Here is a 21,739-nt window from a genome sequence, read left to right as displayed (position 1 = left end):
GTCACCTAGGCCGGAGTGCCACTGGTGCAATCTTGGCTCACCGCAGCCTCTGCCTGCCGGGTTCCAGTGATTCTCCTGCCTCAGCCTCCTGGGTAGCTGTTAACAGGCACACACCACCATGCCTACCTTTTTGTATTTTAGTAGAGACTGGGTTTTGCCATGTTGGCCAGGCTGGTCTCAAACTCCTAACCCCAGGTAATCTGCCCACCTCGGCCTCCCAAAGTGCTAGGATTATAGGCATGAGCCACCATGCCCAGCTGCTTTTTTTTTTCTTTTCTGCAATCAAAGATGACAAGAAAGTTGTGTTGTTTGGGTCACCTAAATCGCTATACACTCTATCTTGGTATCATTTTGCCAGCCCACGAAAGAGCAGGGGAGGGGAGGGGTATTTGATATTGAATGAACAAAGAAGCATACCTTTCAACAGCCAGTGTCAGCTCTGAAAATGCCTTTTCTGATCAGAACCTTCCCAGATGATGTTCACTAGAGTCCCAGACAGGAAGAAAGAACGAGGGACAGAAGGGCAATCTTGCTGCAGGAGGTCATAGGATGAATTTTTCATTCCCCAGGAGCAGCCGCATCAGGCACACTCCTTGATGACTTGCCTTGTTTGGGGGAGTTGACCTCTGCTGTGAGGCTTGGAGGTCATATATGTAGAGCTGTAATATGAATGGTTACTACGTGGAGAGACTAGTACTTTTCCTTCACCCACAAAAAGCACAAGTCGAGGTCAGAGATTAGGCATCTGGTTGCTTGCTATCGCCTTTCCTTCCAGCCTAATTTTGGAGAGAGGTGAACGTGTGTTTTCATTTTGATCCCCCGGTAGCCTGCAGTTAGGATTTTTCTTCTTTGAAGAAGGGAGGTATACACCCCTTTAGCAGTTAATGTTTATAAGGACCTGAAGTCTTTGAATAGAAGCTCAAGAATGTCATATTTTTTTCATCGGCAAGGTGAATAATCTGTTAGGATGGTATAAATATCTGAAGTAATATGGAAGGCCAGGGCAAAAATAGGATTCTGAGAAATGCATGGCATTTTCTGTTTCCTGATAATATTCCAGCTTTCTCTGCCGATCTCGGCTAGAGTTTGCCATGTCCAGATCCCTCTGGGCTGAGCCGTCGCTCCTTTGCCTCCTTTTCCAAAGCCCAGTTTGTTGCGCAACCAAGCCTTGCTCAGAACCTTCTCTTCTCATGAATTCATACATATCATTTTGCATTTTTTTAGATGACTTTATACTTCCTGTATCATGATGAAGGACCAAGACGTATGTTTCTTACTGTGTTTAATGGTGTTTAGTGTCCTGTGTTAAAGTATCTAGCAAATTAAATGTCATCAAATCCCGATTTTGCTGCATTCAAATTTTTTCAGCCTAACTTCATTTTGTTATTAATTTTATTGACAAACTTGTCTAACCAGCTAAGATTCTAGTTAACTTACTTTTTATAAGCCTAAGATGAGAGCATTAGTAATAACATTTTATAAACAGTGGGAGCATTTTTTTTTCTCAGTATTATGAGAACCTTAAAAAAAATTTTTTTTTTTTTCAGTTTAAGCTAGTTCATGTGGGAAAGCTCCCTCTAGTGTTTCTTGGAGCAAGTACAAGTGGTATTGAACTGCTTTTAAAAAAGTGAGCCTTAGGGCCGGACACAGAGGCTCATGTGTATAATCTCAGCACTTTGGGAGGCCTAGCTGGACAGATCACCTGAGGTCAGGAGTTTGAAACCAGCCTGGGGAACGTGATGAAACCCCGTCTCTACTAAAAATACAGAAATTAGCCAGGCATTGTGGTGGATGCCTGTAATTCCAGAACCTTCTTTTCTCATGAATTCAGACATATCATAAGTTAAAACTGTTTAAATAACTACTACTTGGGAGGCTGAGGCAGGAGAATCACTTGAACCCAGGAGGTGGAAGCCTGCAGTAAACTGAGATCGTGCTACTGCACTCAAGCCTGGGCGACAGAGCAAGACTCAGTCTCAAAAAAAAAAACCAGCGAGCTTTAAATAATAGGACTAATTTGATAAATAGAGAGCATTGTGTTGAATAAATAGAGAGTAGGCTGATCTCACGCTGAAAATGCTTTGCAGTTGGGTAGAGGGATATGCCGTATTCGAAAACATGGATCTCGAAAGTAAAGAACAAAGTTTTAGGTATGTCTCTTGGATGCCCCTAGAAAATGGAATATTAACTTTCTTGATTACATCTTTATGAGACGCTTTACTTTCTTGTTTTAATGACTTTGTTTCTATTTCACCATTTTAGAAATCATGTCCATAAAAATATCCATATCTAAGAAAAAAATGTAGGGTTATTTTTCATAAGCGACACAATGTTTTGCTTTCTTTTAAAATTTTGAGACAGGGTCTCGCTCTGTTGCTCAGGCTGGAGGGCAGTGGCGTGATCTCGGCTCACTGCAATATCTGCCACCTGGGTTCAAGTGATTCCCCTGTCTCAGCCTCTCAAGTAGCTGGGACTACAGGTGCGTACTACCATGCCCGGCTAATTTTTTGTATTTTTAGTAGAGACAGAGTTCCACTGTGTTAGCCAGGATGATCTCAATCTCCTGACCTTGTGATCCACCTGCCTTGGCCTCCCAAAATGCTGGGCACAGAGTAGAGTATTTTTGCATAACTACATGCAAACTTTTTTCAAAATTTATTCCTTATTTAATATTACTTTCATAGGATAGCTTCCAATCTCATCCTAATGGCAGAGAGAACAGTTTTGCCTACATGGGTTCATTTCACAGGGGCAAACCTCTCTTATAATTAGTGGCTAATTTCTGAGTTTTTTTTTTTTTTTTTTTTTTTTTTTTTTTTACCATTTTTTTTTTTTTTTTTTTTTTTTTTTTTTTAGACGGAGTTTCGCGCTTGTTACCCAGGCTGGAGTGCAATGGCGCGATCTCGGCTCACCGCAACATCCGCCTCCTGGGTTCAGGCAGTTCTCCTGCCAGGGCCTCCTGAGTAGCTGGGATTACAGGCACGTGCCACCATGCCCAGCTAATGTTTATAGTTTTAGTAGAGACGGGGTTTCACCATGTTGACCCGGATGGTCTTGATGTCTTGACCTCATGATCCACCTGCCTCGGCCTCCCAAAGTGCTGGGATTACAGGCGTGAGCCACCGCGCCTGGCCGATTTCTGAGTTTTACCTAAAATACTTGATGCCATGTAGGGGTCACATTTAGCTATCCAGAGAACACAGGAAAAGAAGCTTGAGGGCCCTAAAGATGCCTGCACCTCACAACTTACTCTACAAACAGCCTTGAATTAAATTTTATGTTGATGATCGATACTCTGTTAGATTTTCTTCCCAATCATCATCTTAGCTAATGAGCAAGCTTGCTATTTTACAGAGAAAATTAAAGCAGAGGAGAAATTCTGTAAACTCCTATCACGCCATCAGCTTGCACCTGTTCCTTTCTGTTCTGCCTTTCCCTTTCAGACTGCCAGTTCAGTTCAGCCTCCTCTTGGGCCTAGATTCTGTCCCTTCTTGTCTACTTAAGGACATTGCTCCAACAATTCTGCCCTTTCTTGAAAAAATTGATTTCTCCTTTACTGTTACGTATTCTCTATTGGAAGCTGTTATTTCTTCCATTTCTTCCAAGAGAGAACCCTCTCTTGACTCACTGTTTCTCCTGCTGCTGCCGTCGTAGGTTGTCTGTTCCTACGCTTTGAATTTTATTCCTGAAATTTGCTTTGAGCTGACTCCATTAAGGCTTTTGTCATTAGCTCCCGCCGTTTTTCTTGTCAAAGTCACCTATGATCTCATGTTGATTACTCTCTTCTTTTGGAAACCTTTCTTACTTGGCTTCAGGATGCCATTCTCTCTGGTTTTACACCTGGCTCTTGCTGTATTTTCTTTCATTCATATTTCTCCATCTTTCAAACTATAAGCATTGTGGCCTCAGAGCTAGGTCCCAGAGATATCCCCCCTCTCTGTTTGCCTAGCTCTCTATGTCTCTGTCTCTCTCTGTCTTCTATACTCACTTTTGTGATGAACTCATATAATCTCATGGCTTTAAATACCATCTGGATGGTAATAACTTCCAATTCTCTAACTGAACCCTGATCTGTCCCCTGAGTTCCAGACACATATAATCAACTACCTACTGACATCTCCCCTTGAATGTCTATAAGCTTCTCAAAATTAATGTGTCCAAAACTAAGCTCCTGATCTCTTAAGCCATCACCCACCTTCAGTCTGTCCTATTGTCACTCCATTTTTTTCTGATTCCTGTGGCCTTAAACCGTGATGCCATCCTTGCCCCTTCTCCTTCTCCTAGACCTCACATTGGATTCATCAACAAATCATCATGTCTGTACCTTTAAAATTATATCCAGAAGCTGGCCACTGCCTAACCACCTCCCTTGCTGTTGCTTCTGTGTGAGCCACCAGTGGCTCACCCTGGGTGAGTACAGTTGACACCTGCCCATTACCCTTGTCCATTTGCCACACAGTAGCCAAAGGGTTCCTTTGGAAGCATCACTTAGATGATGTCATTTCCACCTGGGCACTGCACTGTACTAAGGGCTTTCTGTCTCACCAAGAGTAGAAGCCAAAGCCCTTTCAAGGCCCTGCATGATTTAGATCTCCCACGTCTCCCACAACGGCCTCTCCCATAGTCAGTGCTCACTCACTCCCGTCCAGCCATGCTGCTTCCTCACAGTTCCCTGAATGCACCAGGAAAATGTATGCTTCGAGGCCTTTGTACTTGATGTTCTGTCTGCCCAGAACATTCCTCCCTCTCATATTTATATTGCTCATGACCTTGCTGACTTCAGGTTTCTACTCGTATATCATCTTATAGAGAGTCCTTCCTCTAAAATTGCAACTCTTTTCCTCAATTTTTTATTTCTTTCCAAATTTCTTCCTTCCCTGCATTATTTTTCTCCTTGGAAATTTTCACTAAAATTCCTTATGTTTTACTTCTCTTGTTTTTTATTGTTTCTTGCCTATCTCCCTGCCCCAATTTAAATTTCATGAAAACAGGGAGTTTGATTTAGCAATAGTTTCTCACTTATTTCACCTTTTTATGTACCACGTCAGAGTTATATTTTGATTTAAACGTTATTAAATGCTTTCATTGTTGCAGCACTGTGTCAGGGATATTTCCACATTTAATTCATTTTTCTTAGGTTGCCTTCAGATGAACATTGTAATTTTCATTGTAATACCTCTTTCCACTGAGACTTAGAGGGGTAACCTATTGTTTCTGTAGATAAACATAGATACTGGAGCCGGACTTAAGCGAAAGCCTCTACCTGCATGTTGTGAACTTTTCTAATATGTGAAGCTGTGGACTACTTCCTTTTAAAAATGATAATTTTGATTTTTTTGTGTGTGTGAGACAGGGTCTCACTCTGTCACCCAGGCCATAATGCAGGGACGGGATGTGATCACTGTTGACTGCAGCTTCAACCTCCCAGTCTCAAGTGATCCTCCCACCTCAGCTTCCTAAGTAGCTAGGGCTATAGGCATGTGCTACAGTGCCTTCCTGATTTAAATTTTTTGAGAGATAGTGTCTCCCTATGTTTCCCAGGATGGTCTTGAACTTCTTGTTTCAAGCAGTTCTCCTGCCTTGGCCCCCACAAAGTACTGGGATTATAGACGTGAGCCACCACGCCCCACCTGACTTTGCTTTTGAAAGCGAATTGGAAAAGTGACGGTTCTTGCCTGCTCCTTTGTCATCTGACTTCTTCCTAAGCATGCCATCTTCTCTCTTATAACACCAGCACTAATTTCAGCCACTGTTGAGATTTCATTCTCTTTTTTTTTTGAGACAGTCTCACTCTGTTGTTCAGGCTAGAGTGCAGTGGTGTGATCTCTGCTCACTGCAACCTCCGCTTCCCAGGCTCAAGTGATTCTCTTGCCTCAGCCTCACCAGTAGCTGGGATTACAGGTGTGCACCACCATGCCTGGCTAATTTTTGTATTTTTAGTAGAGACAGGGTTTTACTGTGTTGGCCAGGCTGGTCTTGAACTCCTGACCTCAAGTGATCCACCTGCCTAACCTCAACCTCCCAAAGTCCTGGGATTACAGGCGTGAGCCACTGCACCCCGCCTCATAGCCTCATTCTCTTTATCAAATCATGATTCCCCAGAATTTTTCTTGTGAGTTACTCTTGTATATTTTCTATCTGATGACTTTTACACATTTGTAACAGTCACAGGATAAGAAGGCACAAGTCATATCTTTTACAGAAAGAATTCAACCAGATAAGCAGTGAGATGGCGTGAGAGGAGAGAACTTAGTAGAAAGGTTGAAGAAATGTCTCTCTGATAATTTGGCCTAACTTAGAAGCCATCAAGAAGGCAGCAGTTAGAAAAGAGCTGAACCACCAATGGGTTTGGAGCCAAGTGGCCAAGAATATCTAAGAACTAAAGCCTGGTCTGAGAGGAAACTGTCTTGGCTCGTAGCCCAAGGATCAAAAACAAAGCTACTTGTATGACTCTGGTTTAAGTCACAGAGATACCCTTGCTTTCTTTGGCCCCAAATAGTCCAGTCTCTTGTAATCTCATTATTTTCCTCTTCAGTGGTTTAACTTTTGACGTTAACAGTTTATTGCCACATCTGTAAAATGAGACAATCGGGATGGACTCGTGATTCCTTAAGGGTACTCTTAGTTTTACAGTTCTATGATTTTAAAATCAGTGTATTACTCTATTCTAGTTTGAATAGACTCAGTTTTAGATTTCTGTGTAGATTTTAGATTTTACTGTGGAAAATTTACTGTGAAGTAATAATTCAGATTTTTAACTAAATACAAAGAATCTCTGAAGTGTTTTAGAATAAAAGTTAAAATGAGATTGTCAGACAGCTTCGCCCTAAAAACTATGGTACAAACTGGGTGTGTTTCTAAGGCCACTGGGGCTACAAAATGGCTAGAAATGGTTAGTGTTTCTTTTAATACAAATAAACTGATACCACCCCAGTATTTTCCATTATATGAAGATGAAATTTTTAAAAACCCAATTAAAAATTATAACATTAAATGACCAAATCAATCCTTTCTCAAAATGTTGAAGTTTACTTCATACCATTATACTTTCAACATCTTTCTATGTTGCCTGGATAGTCTGTAAACTAATCTTAATGGTTTCTTAAACAAGCAGAATTATAAAGGAAATCTACCCTTCCCCTAATGCCATGCATTACTCCAAAGCAAGTGTATTTCTTTTCCACACTGTCTCTTAGCGAAACTAGTTTAAACTGCTTTTCCTTCTCATTAGGCAGTTTTGCAGTTTACTTGAAATGTTCGCTAATATTTTTCCTCAACTTTTTTTTTACACTTCTCTAACTCTTGCTCTGCCTACTATACTTATTATAACAGATGAATAATAGCAAGCAGTTAAGTTTATATCAATTGGAAAAGAATTGATCCAGTTCTTTTTGTTTAAATATATTTTAGGAAGTTTATTCTCACATTGATATCCATCATATCTATTTTTAAACATTTATTGAAGTTCATCTGTTATCAGTGAACTGTGTGAGGAAAAAAGACATTGTATTATATATTAATCTTCTCTTCATAATTAGTAAGCATGGAACACTTACAATTATTTAAACAGTATAAGAAAGACTAGAGTCATCAAAATTAAAATTTTTTTTTTAAGGCAAGCCAAAGCTTTGCTCTTTAGTCCCAAACAATCTGGGTATTTCCTGATTGCAGAGTCAGGAAATACTTAACTTTTGAAGCAATAACGGTTACTCCTTGGAAGTTTTATAATTGGCTGCAGAGTGATAACGCGGATGTTAATAAATACAATGAAAATACCACCGGCTTATTTAGAAAGAGAGAACTTCTTAAGTTCAACAGAGAGAACTAATAATGAGGACTAGACCAGTTTGGCAAAATCATTGCTCTTTGTGAACAACTCCAATTTCCAGCTGGCTTCCTGATCAAAGGTATCTTTCCTTAGTGCTTTTTCACTCTCCAGATTTTCTCCTGTGTTTGTTCAGGCATTTGAACATCAGTGTGTGGTAGTTGTGGAATTTGTTTTATTTTTAAGTCAGGTAAAATGTAGTTTATAAAATGTTAATGGGTTTCTTGAAGTCTGTTAAGTAACTATAATAACTAATTAATGAGAAAACAGCATGACATCAAGGAATCTAGAGGTATTTTTTTTTTTTTTTTTTTGTCCAGAGGAATTGCTTTACTGAGTCTTGGTACTTGAGTCTAAATTGTTTTAGTTAAGGTCACTGAAGGTGTAACGACAAAATACTAGCTAAAGGTGGCACTGTGCTTTTTCTAACTATCATGAGGCCCTTATTTTTGTTGAATCGATTGCTGTGTGTTAATGGAAATGAATCATTTTAACAACTTGCACACTACTTCGGGTTTAATCATAAAGATGATTTTCCCCTCTCTTGATTGTACATTATCTTGCTTTTATCTTGGCCTTAGTCCAAAAATAAACTCACAGAATGTGAATCTCGTTGAGACTTCACTGACCATCTGTCAAGTTCCCCATTCACTTTGCTCTTGAGGATGCTAGCTGGCAGAGGTGGAACAACTATTCCCAGAGATCCTGAGGAAATATCGGGGATAGAAATAAACCTCTCAGTCCCTAGTTTGGTTGAGTCTTTTTCAGTATCATTGTTTGTGTTAAAGATTAAATGCTACCACTGAGTAAAAATCTTGCCTTGAATTGGTGTGTGTAAATCGTCATCAGAATCTGTGGGTTGTAGGCAGATTCTGAGCAGTGGGATTATTTGTAGCTAGGATGTGTAGCTTGAGGTGCTCTATAACATTTGGAGTTCTGGAAACATGCAGTCACTTCCTGGTTTGGGTGAAGGGTGAGCAGAGTGTGAAAGCCACGGTTTTCTATTTTTGCGTGTGGTGGATCTCTTGAGTTATCAACAGGAATTTACTAAAACTGTCTCAGTCCTGAAGAAGTTATATCAGAGTTCTAGGTAGTTTTTCACTCCTATATATATGCCTCTGTTTGCTGACAGCATTCTCTCAAGTTCATCTGAGCGCAGACCATTTTCCTAGTGGCCACAGGGACGAACTCTAGTAAGCAACAAAATCACCCCAACTCAGTCTTTCATTTAAGAGCTTATGGTATGATGGTACAGGAGAAAGAGATATTGAAGAGATAAAACACATAAAAGAAAGATTCAAATTCATTCAACAATATTTGTACATGTATGTATAAATATATATCAGTTAACACTATGCTATAGGAGAATCCTATTATTCCAAAATATTGTATGTACGTATAAGTACCGGATAGCAATTTTATTTCTCTTGCATTGTTTCTGATGAATCCCTTAAGTAACTGCTTCAATACAAGATTTTCATGGGACTCTGATTGCTCATTTCCCCACTATGGATATTTTACTGTGCTTACATGAGCAGCTTGTCCCTTCTGGTATGGCCTGAGCGGGTAGTCAGGGGCTGTATAATGCTAGATTTTATGCTGCGCGTTTCACATGAGGATAAGCAAAAACAGAGTTGTTGTTAGATCAGTTTTGTAGAGTCTCTGCAACCCAGGTCATTGAAAGCTGTGGTTCGTTATAACCTAAGAGAAGGTAGTAAAAGTAACTAGAACAGGTTTTGTGGTGTCTATTGGCATCTTAAATTATTAAAGGTAAAATTACTAATTTCAGAATTCAAGATGATAAACTTTGTTTATATAACTTGACCTTTTACCTGTAGTCACAGGGAAGGGTCCTGGGAAACTATAGAAATTCAGCCACAAATCCGTTTTTCATGCAAGAACTCTTGATATAGTGGTAGAGAAATTCAGAAGACTTGACACAATTAAGGTGGAATTGACTTTATGTGCAATCTCAGTTGTCGAACGAAACTCTAAGGCTGTACGTAAATCATTTAAATATTTGTAATAAGATAAAAAATCTGCAGTAAAATCAGTGCTACAGGTTATATTTTTGACTCTGTACTCTGTAGAGACACTTTTGGAGATTTAGGCATACTTTGGTTAAAAAAGCAGATGAAAAGTATTTAGTGGAAATCGGACAAAAAGATTTAGTTATACTTGGGTTAAAAATCAGACGAAAGGTATTTAGTAATCAGATGAAAAATAGAGAGAAAGAAGACACCATTCTCCTAGGGCTTTGCCCACTAGAATCTTTTTGCTTTTTGCAGATTTGCAGGGTTGAGTGTCAGGTAGTTCACTCTCCATAGCTTTGGCCCTTGTCAGATAAGGTATATCACATACTGAGGCAGGAAGAAAATGACAGTGGGTTAAGGTTGCTAGTCACATGTTGGCACAGATACTTGACTTTGTCCCTGAGACATGGCAAGTGTTCAGGGTGAATCACTGAAACTATAGCATATGGACTTTATCCTTTCAGAAGAAATACTTGGACTAGCAAGCTGAAATTCTTGTGATTTTTAAACTGTGAATGCTCTAGCAGTATATCCCAAATAATTACAACAGCCCCTCCTTATCCACAGTTTCTCTTTCTGCAGTTTCAGTCACCTGTGGTCATCTGTGGTCCAAACAATTTAAATGGAAAGTTTCAGAAATAAGCAATTTATAAGCTTTGAATTTACACCCATTCTGAGTAGTGTGATAAAACCTCAGGCTATCCCACTCTGTCCCTTCTTCTTCATAAGAAGAAGGTGAGTACAGTACAATAAGATAGAGTGCACATTCACATAACTTTTATTATGTTATAATTATTTTTATTATTAGATATTATTGTTAATCTTTTATGGTGCCTAATTTATAAATTAAACTTCATCACAGGTAGGTATGTGTGTATAGAAAAAAACTCATAGATTTTTATATGTGTGTGTGTGTATATATATATATATATTTTTTTTTTTTTCTTTTATGGTTCGATACTCTGCTTGGTTTTAGGCATCCACTGGGGGTCTTGGAATGTACCCCCAACAGATAAAGGAGATTACTGGATGTGAAAGAGAACAAATTCTGCTTTTAGAATTGGCACTAGAAGATTTAAAGGTGTACCATATATGTCTAAAAATAAAACAATCTCGAGTATAAGATAATCTTCCTTGGAAAGATGAAAATTACAAAAAAAATTTTTTTGAACTAGTAGATACATTGAAAACTTCCTGTGTACCAGGAATTATTACTAGGCTCTGGGAATACAAGAAAAACAATGAGAAAAACAAAAATCACCACCCTTCTAGAACTTACATTCTCACTTACTGTATTAGTCCATTCTCACACTGCTATAAAGGAATACTGAAGCTGGGTAATTCATAAAGAAAAAAGATTTGATTGGCTCATGGTTCCACAGGCTGTACAGGAAGCATGGCTGAGGAGGCCTCAGGAAACTTACAATCATGGCGGAAGAGGAAGCAGGCACAAACGTGGCCAGCACAGGATGAAGAGAGAGAAGGGGGAGGGCTACATACTTGTAAACAACCAGATCTCATGAGAATTCACCATCATGAAAACAGCAAGGTGAAGATCTGCCCCCATGATCCAATCACCTCCCATTGGGCCCCTCCTCCAACATGAGGATTATAATTCAACATAAGATTTGGGTGGGGACACAAATCCAAACCACATTACTTACATAATCAATAAATTATACCGAATAGTAAAGGTGGTAAGTGTTAGGTAGAGCAATAGAGCAGGGAAAAACCCAGAGGAATGTGGGCTGTGTGAGTATGAATGTGTGTGTGTGTGTGTGTGCATGTATGTGCATGAGTGTGTGTGCTTGTGCACATACATGTGCATTGAGGTGGGAAGACACCCTGGGATGCTGCCTTAGAAGGTGACATTTAGAACATGGAGTTAAATAAAGCGAGGGAAGGAGCCATACAGGTATCTGGGGCAGGAGTGTGGAGTTCAGAGACCTTGAAGGAGGAATGTGCCTGGCATGTTGAAGGAGCTTTTAGGTCACAGATATGTGCTACACATGGTTACATTCTTTTGAGTTTCTGATTAGCCTTTTCAAAGGAGACAATCAGATATGCATCTCTCTCAGTGAGCAGAGGGGTGACTTTGAATAGATGGGAGGTAGGTTTACCCTAAGCAGTTTCCAGCTTGAGTTTTCCTTAGTGATTTTGGGGTCCTAAGATATTTTCCTTTCACAGGGTATTGGGACAAAAGTGCCTTTGAATATTCTTTTGTAGGCTCTTGTGTGGACATGTTTTCCAGTCTTTTAGATTAATCTCTAGGAGTGGAATGGCTAGGTTATAAAGTGGGTCTATATTTACTCCTAAGAAACTGCCAAACCATCTTCTAGAGTGGTGTGTCATTTTATACGTCAGTGTACAATGTATGAGAGTTCCAGTTGCTCCCACGTCCTTGCTGGCAGTTAGTTTTCTTTTGATCTTAGCCGTTCTAAGAGGTATACAGTGGTATCTTATTGTAATTTTAATTTACATTTTCCCTGCTAGTTAATGCTGATGAAGGATGTCTAGATTTTAATCTCCTCATCAGGAAAGGTTATTTTATCCTCATGCTGAGGCACAACATAACTTTTAAAAACAATCAAAAGATATTTTGTAACATAATAGGTGGGCAGTGTGTTAACTAGTTTCATGGTTTTGTTTCTGGGAAGCTCATTTAAAGTGGGAAAATATAATCCTGTTATTCAATTTCAATTAATATTCATTACATTTTAATTTTACCTTGAAGTCATTTATATAAAATACTGTAAGTGTATGCTCTGTCTTGTGTAGTGTCTATTACTTTGTATATTATTTAGGATGAAAATACATTCCATGTGGCTAGGTAAATGTAAATTGTCTCAAATCATTCAACTAGAATCAGGATTTTAATTTTTTCCCCCAGGTTCCTGATGTTATTAGCAGCATAAGGCAATTATCTAAAGCGGCCATGAAAGAGGATGCCAAACCCAGCAAAGATAATGAAGATGCCTTTTACAATTCTCAGAAGTTCGAAGTCTTGTACTGTGGAAGGGTGACCGTGACCCACAAGAAGGCCCCATCAAGCCTCATTGATGACTGTATGGAAAAGTTCAGCCTGCACGAACAGCAGCGCCTGAAGATCCAAGGCGAGCAGCGCGGTGCGGACCCCGGAGAGGACCTGGCTGACTTGGAGGTGGTGGTGCCCGGGTCCCCTGGAGACTGCCTGCCGGCAGAGGCGGATGGCACCAACACCCACCCTGGCTTACCTGCTGGGGCCAGCCAGCCTGCCCCGACCAGCTCTCGGGTCTGCTTCCCTGAACGGATTTTGGAGGATTCTGACTTTGATGAGCAGCAGGAGTTTCGATCTCGGTGCAGCAGTGTCACAGGCGTGCAAAGGAGAGTTCACGAGAGCGGCCAGAAATCCCAGCCGCGAAGGAGACATGCGAGCGCGCCCAGTCACGTCCAGCCCTCGGACTCAGAGAAGAACAGGACCATGCTCTTCCAGGTACAGCTGGCCGGGCACTGTTCACTCCTCCCAGCTCTACCTCTATATAATGAATAATCTAACTTTTACGTGTTTTCCCCTTCAAAGCAGCTAAGGCAGGTGGAGAAAGAGTGCACAGGAAAGTAGAGAAGGAGCCAGAGGCAGACTTGGAGTGTGGAGTGTAAGAAGCAAGGGAGTCGTAGGGAAGGAAGAGGAGGAGGAAGCAATTTGTGCAGCATCCTGGACACCTGGTGGAGAGAATAAGAATCTATCACCAGCATTTGCCTTGGGTTGATTCTCAAATAAATGCATTAAAAAAAAAACTTGTAGGCCAGGCACGGTCGCTCACGCCTGTAATCCTAGCACTTTGGGAAACTGAGATGGGCAGACCACTTGAGGTCAGGAGTTCAAGACCAGACTGCCAACATGGCAAAACCCCATCTCTATTAAAAATCAGTTGGGCGTGGTGGGGTGTGCCTATAATCCTAGCTATTTGGGTGCTGAGGCAGGAGAATTGGTTGAAATGTGGAGGCAGAGTTTGTAATGAGCTGAGATCTCGTCTCTGCACTCCAGCCTGGTGACAGAGCAAGAGTCCCTCTCAACAACAACAAAAATTGTAGAAAGTCAATCTTTAAAGATATGAATCTGAGAGAGTGCGACTTGATGTGGAGACACAAGGGAATTTTTTTCTGGAGAAGAAATAACTCCAGAGACTCATATGTGTATTTTGAGTTGAGAACACACCAGTTTATACTGTCACACAAAAGAGGTTAAAGAAACACCGTTGGCCTAAAAATGTACTGAAATAATTTGGATGCTAAAATAATTTGATGCAAGCTGTAGTATTGGCATAAAAGATCATTCTTAATTCTGCACATTTTTGAATGTTGTACCGGGTATAGAAGGTGTCAGGTTCCACTTAAAATAACTTAATTCATAACAACACCCTGTAGAAAGTCTTTAATCCTCAGCTTGTAAGATTCGAGTTTCCTTGAAAATAAAAAAAAAAGTGACTATCTTTTTTGTCCTATTTTAAAGATTTCCTGAGAAGGAAATTCCAGAGTATTTTGGTAAACAGTACCAGTGTGTAATATCAGAAGTTTGCTTTATCAGAAGTTCATGAGTTTTTTTTTTTCACAAATGATAGTATTTTATTATAGAAAAAGCATCCCAAATGCAGGATTTTATAAACACTGGTAGGTAAACAAGTACAGCTTCAAAAGTAAATTCAAAGTAAAGCGGTAACACTTACAAGCATGTTTCCTTAAGAAGAAAATGTGATGCTCTCCTGCAGAAGTGATCCCATGCAAAACACAAATGTGGCTCCATCTCCATGAAGGCATCAGATTTGCTTTCTGAGCTCGGTGTGTCCATTTCAACAATTGAAAATGATGGCAAGAGGTGGCATTGAATATGTCACTACTCGATTAAAAAAATCAAACCCTTGATGATTAAAAAAAAAAAAAATTAAGAGACAGGGCCTTGCTCTGTCATCCAGGCTGAGTGATTATAGCTCACTACAGTCTTGACCTCTCCAAGTTCGTATTTTGTTCTTTTTTTTGTGGTGGTTGGTTTTTTTTTTAATGAACTCAAGTTATGTCACTAAAGCCTCACTAGTCCTTGGTGATGTGGTAACTGAAATTCCCCTCTTCTCTGGGCTATCAGATTTATTCTTTATGCTATACTTTATTCCTTTTTTTTTTTTTTAGCTAGTCACAGCGCTTGTAAATTTTTTGGAATGGTTTATTTTCAATAATGTTAATTCATTAGTCCAATTACAGATATATCCTTTTGCTGACCATTTGGGAGAAAGTATGATTATAACTGATTTTTTAAAATTACTATTTCTGAAAAAAAATTTGTTTGTATCTTATAATGATTGAAGACCAACTTAATTTTCATACTTTTTTTGACAGAGGGAAGAAACATTTGAGGCAGCTGATATTTGGGGTTAAAATTATTGGTTGGATTGGATATTTAAGGACATGTGAATTAGATATATCTGGGATATTGCATTGAATTGGTATTATTTAATATTTCATTATAAAGTAAGATGTTAGATCCTTGTGAGTTGAAATTAATTGGAATGCTTTTATTTTTAAGGTTGGGCGATTTGAAATTAACCTTATCAGTCCAGACACTAAATCAGTTGTCCTAGAAAAGAATTTTAAAGACATCTCCTCTTGTTCTCAGGTATGTATCAAAGTATATCATAATATTTGAAGAGACCAATTCAATCTTGTTTCAAAATTAACAATAAAATAACTGGGCTTGACCCCCTTCAAAAAATATTTTTTTTAATTTAAATTTTTATTCTTAAAGGGAATTTGTCTTAAACCAAGGGCTCCTGTGTTTATGTCTGTGCCAGCACCAAAATCCCGTCCAGGTCCCTTGGTATCTGTCCTAACAGTTTGTCCTCATTTTAGTCAACTCTCTCATTGTAATGCCACTTCATCAAATCCCTTCCAGGGATGGAATTTTTGTGGTGGTGAGTTCTTTAGAAAATACCTTCACAGTTAGTGTTGCTTGGAATCTTGGACCATGAGACTTGTGGGTATAACTGAGTCATGCTTGCTCTTTATACCATAGTAGGTAGTAAAGGAGAAGCTAGGTTTCTGCTTATTTTAATGTAAATACTAAATTTTGAAAATATTTTTGTATTTTTGTTCTTTTATTTATTTTTAATTCACAAACTGCGTATTTAAGTGTTTTTAAACTAATCAATACAGTCAAATATGTACAAGAATATATTAGGCATAGACGCATGTCCTATGGACCACAGTAACAATCTAGAATATCTATCCCAAAGTTAGAGCTACCTAAACATACTGTAAACACAAAAAGAATTTTTGAACATGTCAGATGGAGGGAGTATCTAAATCTAAATGTAGGAAAGTTCAAAAATGCACCTCTAAGGAAGTTCCTGGAATTGAGAATTCACTTCTTTTCTGCCTAGTGACTTAACTTCAAGGAGCTGGATCTTGCCAAGTTCCCTACTTAAATTTTAATGTTGAAAAATCATGACGGCCTATCATGTTTTTTTTATTTACTATCTTTTTAAAAATAATTTGAAGTTAGCATTGCTATAGGTATGATATTCAGACATTCTTCCCTTTGAAGAAAACAAGACAGTTTTTGTACTTTTTTTGAGACAGGGTCTTCCTCTGTCATCCAAGCTGGATTGCCGTGGCGTGATCGTGGCTCATTACAGCGTTGACCTTTTAGGCTTAAGCAATCCTCCCACCATAGCCTCTGGAGTAGCTGGAGCCACAGGCGTGTGCCACCATGCCTGGCTACTTTTTATTTTCTTACATTTTTTTGTAGCGATGAGGTCTCATTATGTTGCCCAGGCTGGTCTTGAACTACTGGCCTCAGGAGATCTTCTTGCCTCGGCCTCCCAAAGTACTCCAATTATAGGCATGAGCCACCATGCCTGGCCAGTTTTTGTACATTTTGTTAATTGTTTGCCTCAGTCTCAGCTAATACAGTTCACTTCTGATATTTTGTTTTAATATACTTTCTATTACATGGAGATATAAAATTACATTGTGTAGATAAATGTTTTCAACAGTTGAAATAAGGAGGAATATATTGTGTATTTCTAAATTCCTAAAGGACACAGAAGTTTTAACTGAGAAGTATTTATTAAGCGTTCTTGTAATTATCAGTTTACTGGTGGTCCCTTCAAGATTATAAACGCTGTGAGGGCTGGTAAGTGTGTCTAAGGCTGTGATGTCATTCTAGGACATTGGAATCAGATGTACGAAGACAGGGCTTAACCCTGAGGTGTTAATACATGTTGAATGAATGAGCGCTTTCCATATGGTGGGCCTTATGCCAAATACTAAAGAGAAAGTGATGTCTAGACCGAAGCAGTTTCTACTCCGCAGAGCACCAAAGGGCATCCTCAAAAGCTGTGCTTCCTACCCCACACTCCCTGACCCTCCTGGTGAGAAAACTCACAATGCTCATTCGGCAGTTAAAAGAAAAAAAAAAATCAAAACAGAAAAAAGAACTTCCAAAAATTGGAAGTTCAGATATAATTTCTTGTTTCTCCTTTGTGTTTTTTTTTTAAGTCAACATTTGCATTCTGATATTCTGGTTCAAAAAAAAGAAACAGAAGCATGAGGGAAATGTGTGGGAAGGCCTGCCTTTCATCGAGGTAATTGTCAGGCTGACCCTGCTCATATGACGTCCTTCCATGGAATTGAACTCATATGATACGGCTGTTTTCAGGAACAAGCTGATTTTTAACAGTGCACACCCACAAATGCTTCTTTCTTCAAAATCTGTTGGACCGTTTGCCTGGCAAGCGTGGGGACTAGTGGAGTGGTTTTCTTTCCTGGAAACATTACCATTGCCTCAGGACTATCTGAGCTAATGAGGTCCTGTGAATTTTTCCCATTTAGTACTAAGCTAGTAAAGGATATTCTTAAATCAATAACAAGTGCCAAATTGAGGCCAGTGTGGCTGGACTTGGGGAAGTGAGAAGGGAATGTGGGAGGAGATAAAGTCAGAGGAAAGGAGATGAGAAGGGAAAGATGAAACTTGAGGTTGTCTATCTAAAGGTCACATGGTGGGCTTGTAGTCACTGTGCAGATTTCATCTGTATGGATATCATATGTGAATGGCTTACTTTCATTTCATGAATTGCAACCTCTCTTCTCCATACTTTTTCTTTTTGCCAGGACTGATTTGCTTTTTCTGTTTCTATTGGATAGATTGAGCTTATTATAACAAATTAGTGGTTACCATTTATCAAACATCCTAGGAATTATATTTCTTAGTTCTAAATCTCAAACATTCCTGACAGAAGGTGCTGTTACTACCGTTTTATAATGAGAAATGGATGCTCAGACATAATTATGAGTAACCCAGTGCAGTATTGCATATCTCACAATTAGTTGAATCAAGATTTAAGCCCAAATCCAACTTCAAAGCACGTTTTTTCCTTTTCACTTGGATTTAGGGTATTTTAGGACAACTTTGAATTTTTTGCCTACCTGGATCATCTAAGTACTGTGCTTGCTATTAAGGTGTGGTCTACTTATCGGTATGTATATTCGAACTGAATGAAAATCACAGATGATTCTGATTTTTTTAAATGAGATGTAGAGGAGGTTATTTAGCCTGGGTCCAAGAAGTACAATGATTTGTCAGTGTAGATAACTGGCACCTGCAACAATTTCTTTAACGTATCATTCTTTTAAGTGTGGCTCATTGAGTGTCTATAAAGAGGAACATTCCAATATTTTAATGCATACTTTAGGGAACTGCATGCCATTTAATTTGAGCATTGCCAGTATTAATTTTTCTCATATTCTTTGCCTCAGATAGATAAGAACAGGGTTTATGTGAATGTCAGACAGCTAGCTGTGCTAAGATGACAGTAAATTGAAAACTCCTTTACTTGCAGACATGGAATACGTTTTATTATAAGACACAGTGGATCCTACCATCAATATTTTTCCTCCTGTGGCCTTGAGTCACAGAGTGTTCATCAAAAGCAAAACAATCTGAGTTGGTCTCATCTTTTATTTTATGTGTCAACGGGCCACTGTATGAGTTTGCTCTGCCATTATGTCCCCCCTTTATTGCTGTGAAAGAAAAATTTGTAGAACTGTGAATGCAGAGAACTGAGGTTGCTTTCCATATTGTTGATTACAAGATGTGTTCCCTTAAATTCTGTACTGCACTTCTTCCCCTCCATACAGGGTATAAAGCATGTGGATCACTTTGGCTTTATCTGCCGGGAGTCCCCAGAGCCTGGACTTAGCCAGTATATTTGTTACGTATTCCAGTGTGCCAGCGAATCTCTGGTAAGTAGTGTTATTGCTGTCTGCTTGCTCCTCGCGACACATCTGTCGAAAAGAAGGCTTGTCTCTTAGGACCCCAAGCCTTGTAAAGTGGCTACCTGTGGGAAAAGAAGAAGGCATCTAGAAATAATGTTTTTCCCCTTCAAAGCAGTACAGCGGTCGAAAAGTGAAAACAAATTGCCATGGTAAAATTTATGCCTACTTTCTTGGATTTAATAAATCCAGTTATGGAACCTTGAGCATTTTTAAAAGGTAGAAAAGACTAGTAATAGGAGAAAAGCTGTTACTTTTTTCATGGCTCATATGAGAGGATAAGGAAGGCCACCGATCTTTTTTTTATTTTTATTTTTTTAATTTTCTTAATTGCTGTAACACTGCAGAGCAGATCATGCTTATATCAGCAGAGCAGAGAGCTATTTTGGTTTTCTTTCTTTGTTTCTTAGCCCCTTCTTCATTTTTAAAATACCTTATTCTTTGTGGTCTTACTTTAACCTTCATTTTCTTTCTTTGGCATTTAAAAGTGAATTCTTTTAACACTACCCCCTCTCCTGCTCTCGACTGAAGGTAACTGGAGTTCAAGAGGAAACATGTAAAGCAGGCTTGGACAAATATCAGAGTGGTTAAGAAATATGGTGATTCTTTTTCCCTCAAAGTTTTTACTTATTCTTGTACCTATGCCATCTCCCCATATTACTTTGACACAAACCTTTAGATATATACATCACTATTCTTAGAAAAGTTTTCAGAATATTGTTTTCTTAGACATTTGATCCTCCAGCCAGGATTTCTCCCAGGGAAACACATACAACTCCCCCACCTTTGTTTTTTTTTTTTTTTTTTTTGGCAGGACTTGCCTCCTTTAGTTGCTCTGTTGTTAGTTCTCTTGCTATACTTTATTCCTAGTCTCTAACTGTTCCTGCCAATCTCCATATCTCCATACTCACTTATCTGTTGCATAACCACCTACTCTACTCGATTGTGAGTTTCACAGATTTTGAACTGTCTCCTTTACATGTTGTGTCATGGGGACTCAAGGATAGCAGGTGCTTGCTACTTTTGTATTTTGAGAGATGGAACGACTGCATTCCTCTTCATTTCAGGTCATTGTTTTCTAGGTGCTGGTTAATCTCTGGTCACTGGAGAACTTGCACTAAAAGGAAAATGATGTAAAACTTTGTTACTTCTAATCTTTTTTACAGGTTTTGTTTTTAGTTTTCAGTATTTTCATTTTGCCCTCAGGCATGTAGAATGAGTTTTGGAAACAGAATCACAGTAGAAAGTCTGGGAACGTGCTGCATTTTTCCACCTAGCATACTCTGTGACTAAGGCAACAGACTTGTCTGGCTGTGAATGCCTTCCTATTACTTGAAGCTGTGTAAGAATCTGAGTTTTGGCATAATTGTTCTTAAGAATAGGCCTATGCTAAGATCTTTCAAACCCTGATTAATTTTATCAGTGAGCATCTTAACTGAATAGTGAGGCATCAGAACTACAAGCATCAAGAAAAACTGAATGTAAATTTCCTTCATAATAGAGGATGGCTTAAGCAGCTGATATAATAGACCAAAACAAAACAGTTAAATATTATCAGTGTAAGCAGTGTTAGGAGCGAGGTGGCTTGTGTAAGACAGTGTCTACCGCGCATGCTGAGTTCGCTTCCCTGAGTACCAGGAGTACACAATTAGCATTTTCTTCTGCTTCTTTGTAATAATTGCTATGAATTTGTAAACAGCGCAGTGTTCTGATGGCCCCTGGAGGGCTGTGCTGGAAGGTTAGATGCTCAGTTCTTCCTCTTTTCCTCCCTTTCTCTCTCCTTTTGCTTATAGTGTAAAATGACATTTTATGATAAATTACGTTTATTAATGGAATAATAAGAAATTCATAAGTATTAAGGTTGGTGATATAATAAAACATAACTGAATAATGACTGGCTGCTTGGTGTTTGATCTCTTCTTTCAGAAATAGTAAAGAATAATCTCTATTTTAGTTTCCTCCTATACTGAAATGTAGAAGTAGATTACATTCTTTAAATAATAATTTATTCTTAAATCAGGCCATGGGGGAGGGGGAAAAGGAAATAAAAGTGTGCTTTCCAAGCATGGTGAACGGTTTTGAATATCAAAGCTAGTTTGGATGAGGCCCTTAGTGCTCAATGGCTCTGTCATGAGGGTTTCATAATTTGATCTAAGTTCTACAGTGTGTAGGAAAATTATACCTTACATTTGTGATTGTTTACAGAAAAGGAGATACAACCTAAAATTGGTTTAACAAGGCATGGGGATGAGCTGTTAGTTGGTTTCAAAGAAGCAACCAGGAAACAAGAAGGCTAGATTCAAACTTTTTGACTGGGTCATGGATGAACAAAAAAGAAATTAGCTGGTAGTTTGCAAGCTGCCGGCCTAATGGTGAGACTCAGCTGTTAAGACACCTCTGTGTAAGACCTTCTCGGCGTCACAGATCTAAAGTGGAATGATAATTTTTTTTTTTTTTTTTTTTTGAGACAGAGTCTCACCCTTGTTACCCAGGCTGGAGTGCAATGGCGCGATCTCGGCTCACCGCAACCTTCGCCTCCTGGGTTCAGGCAATTCTCCTGCCTCAGCCTCCTGAGTAGCTG

At 39.0% G+C, this 21,739-nt stretch overlaps 1 protein-coding gene across 6 annotated transcripts in view; it reads left to right on the top strand.

Annotated features, from left to right (window-relative positions):
• Positions 1 to 21,739, top strand: part of TBC1D4 (TBC1 domain family member 4) — a 178,210-nt gene that overhangs the window by 96,815 nt on the left and 59,656 nt on the right. For 5 of the 6 annotated variants that reach the window (XM_037736805.1, XM_037736806.1, XM_017523647.1 and 2 more), the window contains exons 2-4: positions 12,749 to 13,330; positions 15,413 to 15,502; positions 19,024 to 19,128. In XM_037736805.1, the coding sequence (XP_037592733.1) occupies positions 12,749 to 13,330; positions 15,413 to 15,502; positions 19,024 to 19,128 (777 nt within the window). Of the gene's footprint in view, positions 1 to 7,705; positions 7,908 to 12,748; positions 13,331 to 15,412; positions 15,503 to 19,023; positions 19,129 to 21,739 lie in introns of those variants that run through there. The other variant, XM_037736807.1, reaches the window with a different exon arrangement.

Source organism: Cebus imitator, unplaced genomic scaffold (assembly GCF_001604975.1).
Source record: "Cebus imitator isolate Cc_AM_T3 unplaced genomic scaffold, Cebus_imitator-1.0 Scaffold29, whole genome shotgun sequence".
Taxonomy (NCBI): Eukaryota; Metazoa; Chordata; class Mammalia; order Primates; family Cebidae; genus Cebus; species Cebus imitator.
Note: the sequence above shows the minus strand (reverse complement) of the source record. Positions and strands in the feature narration are given on the sequence as shown.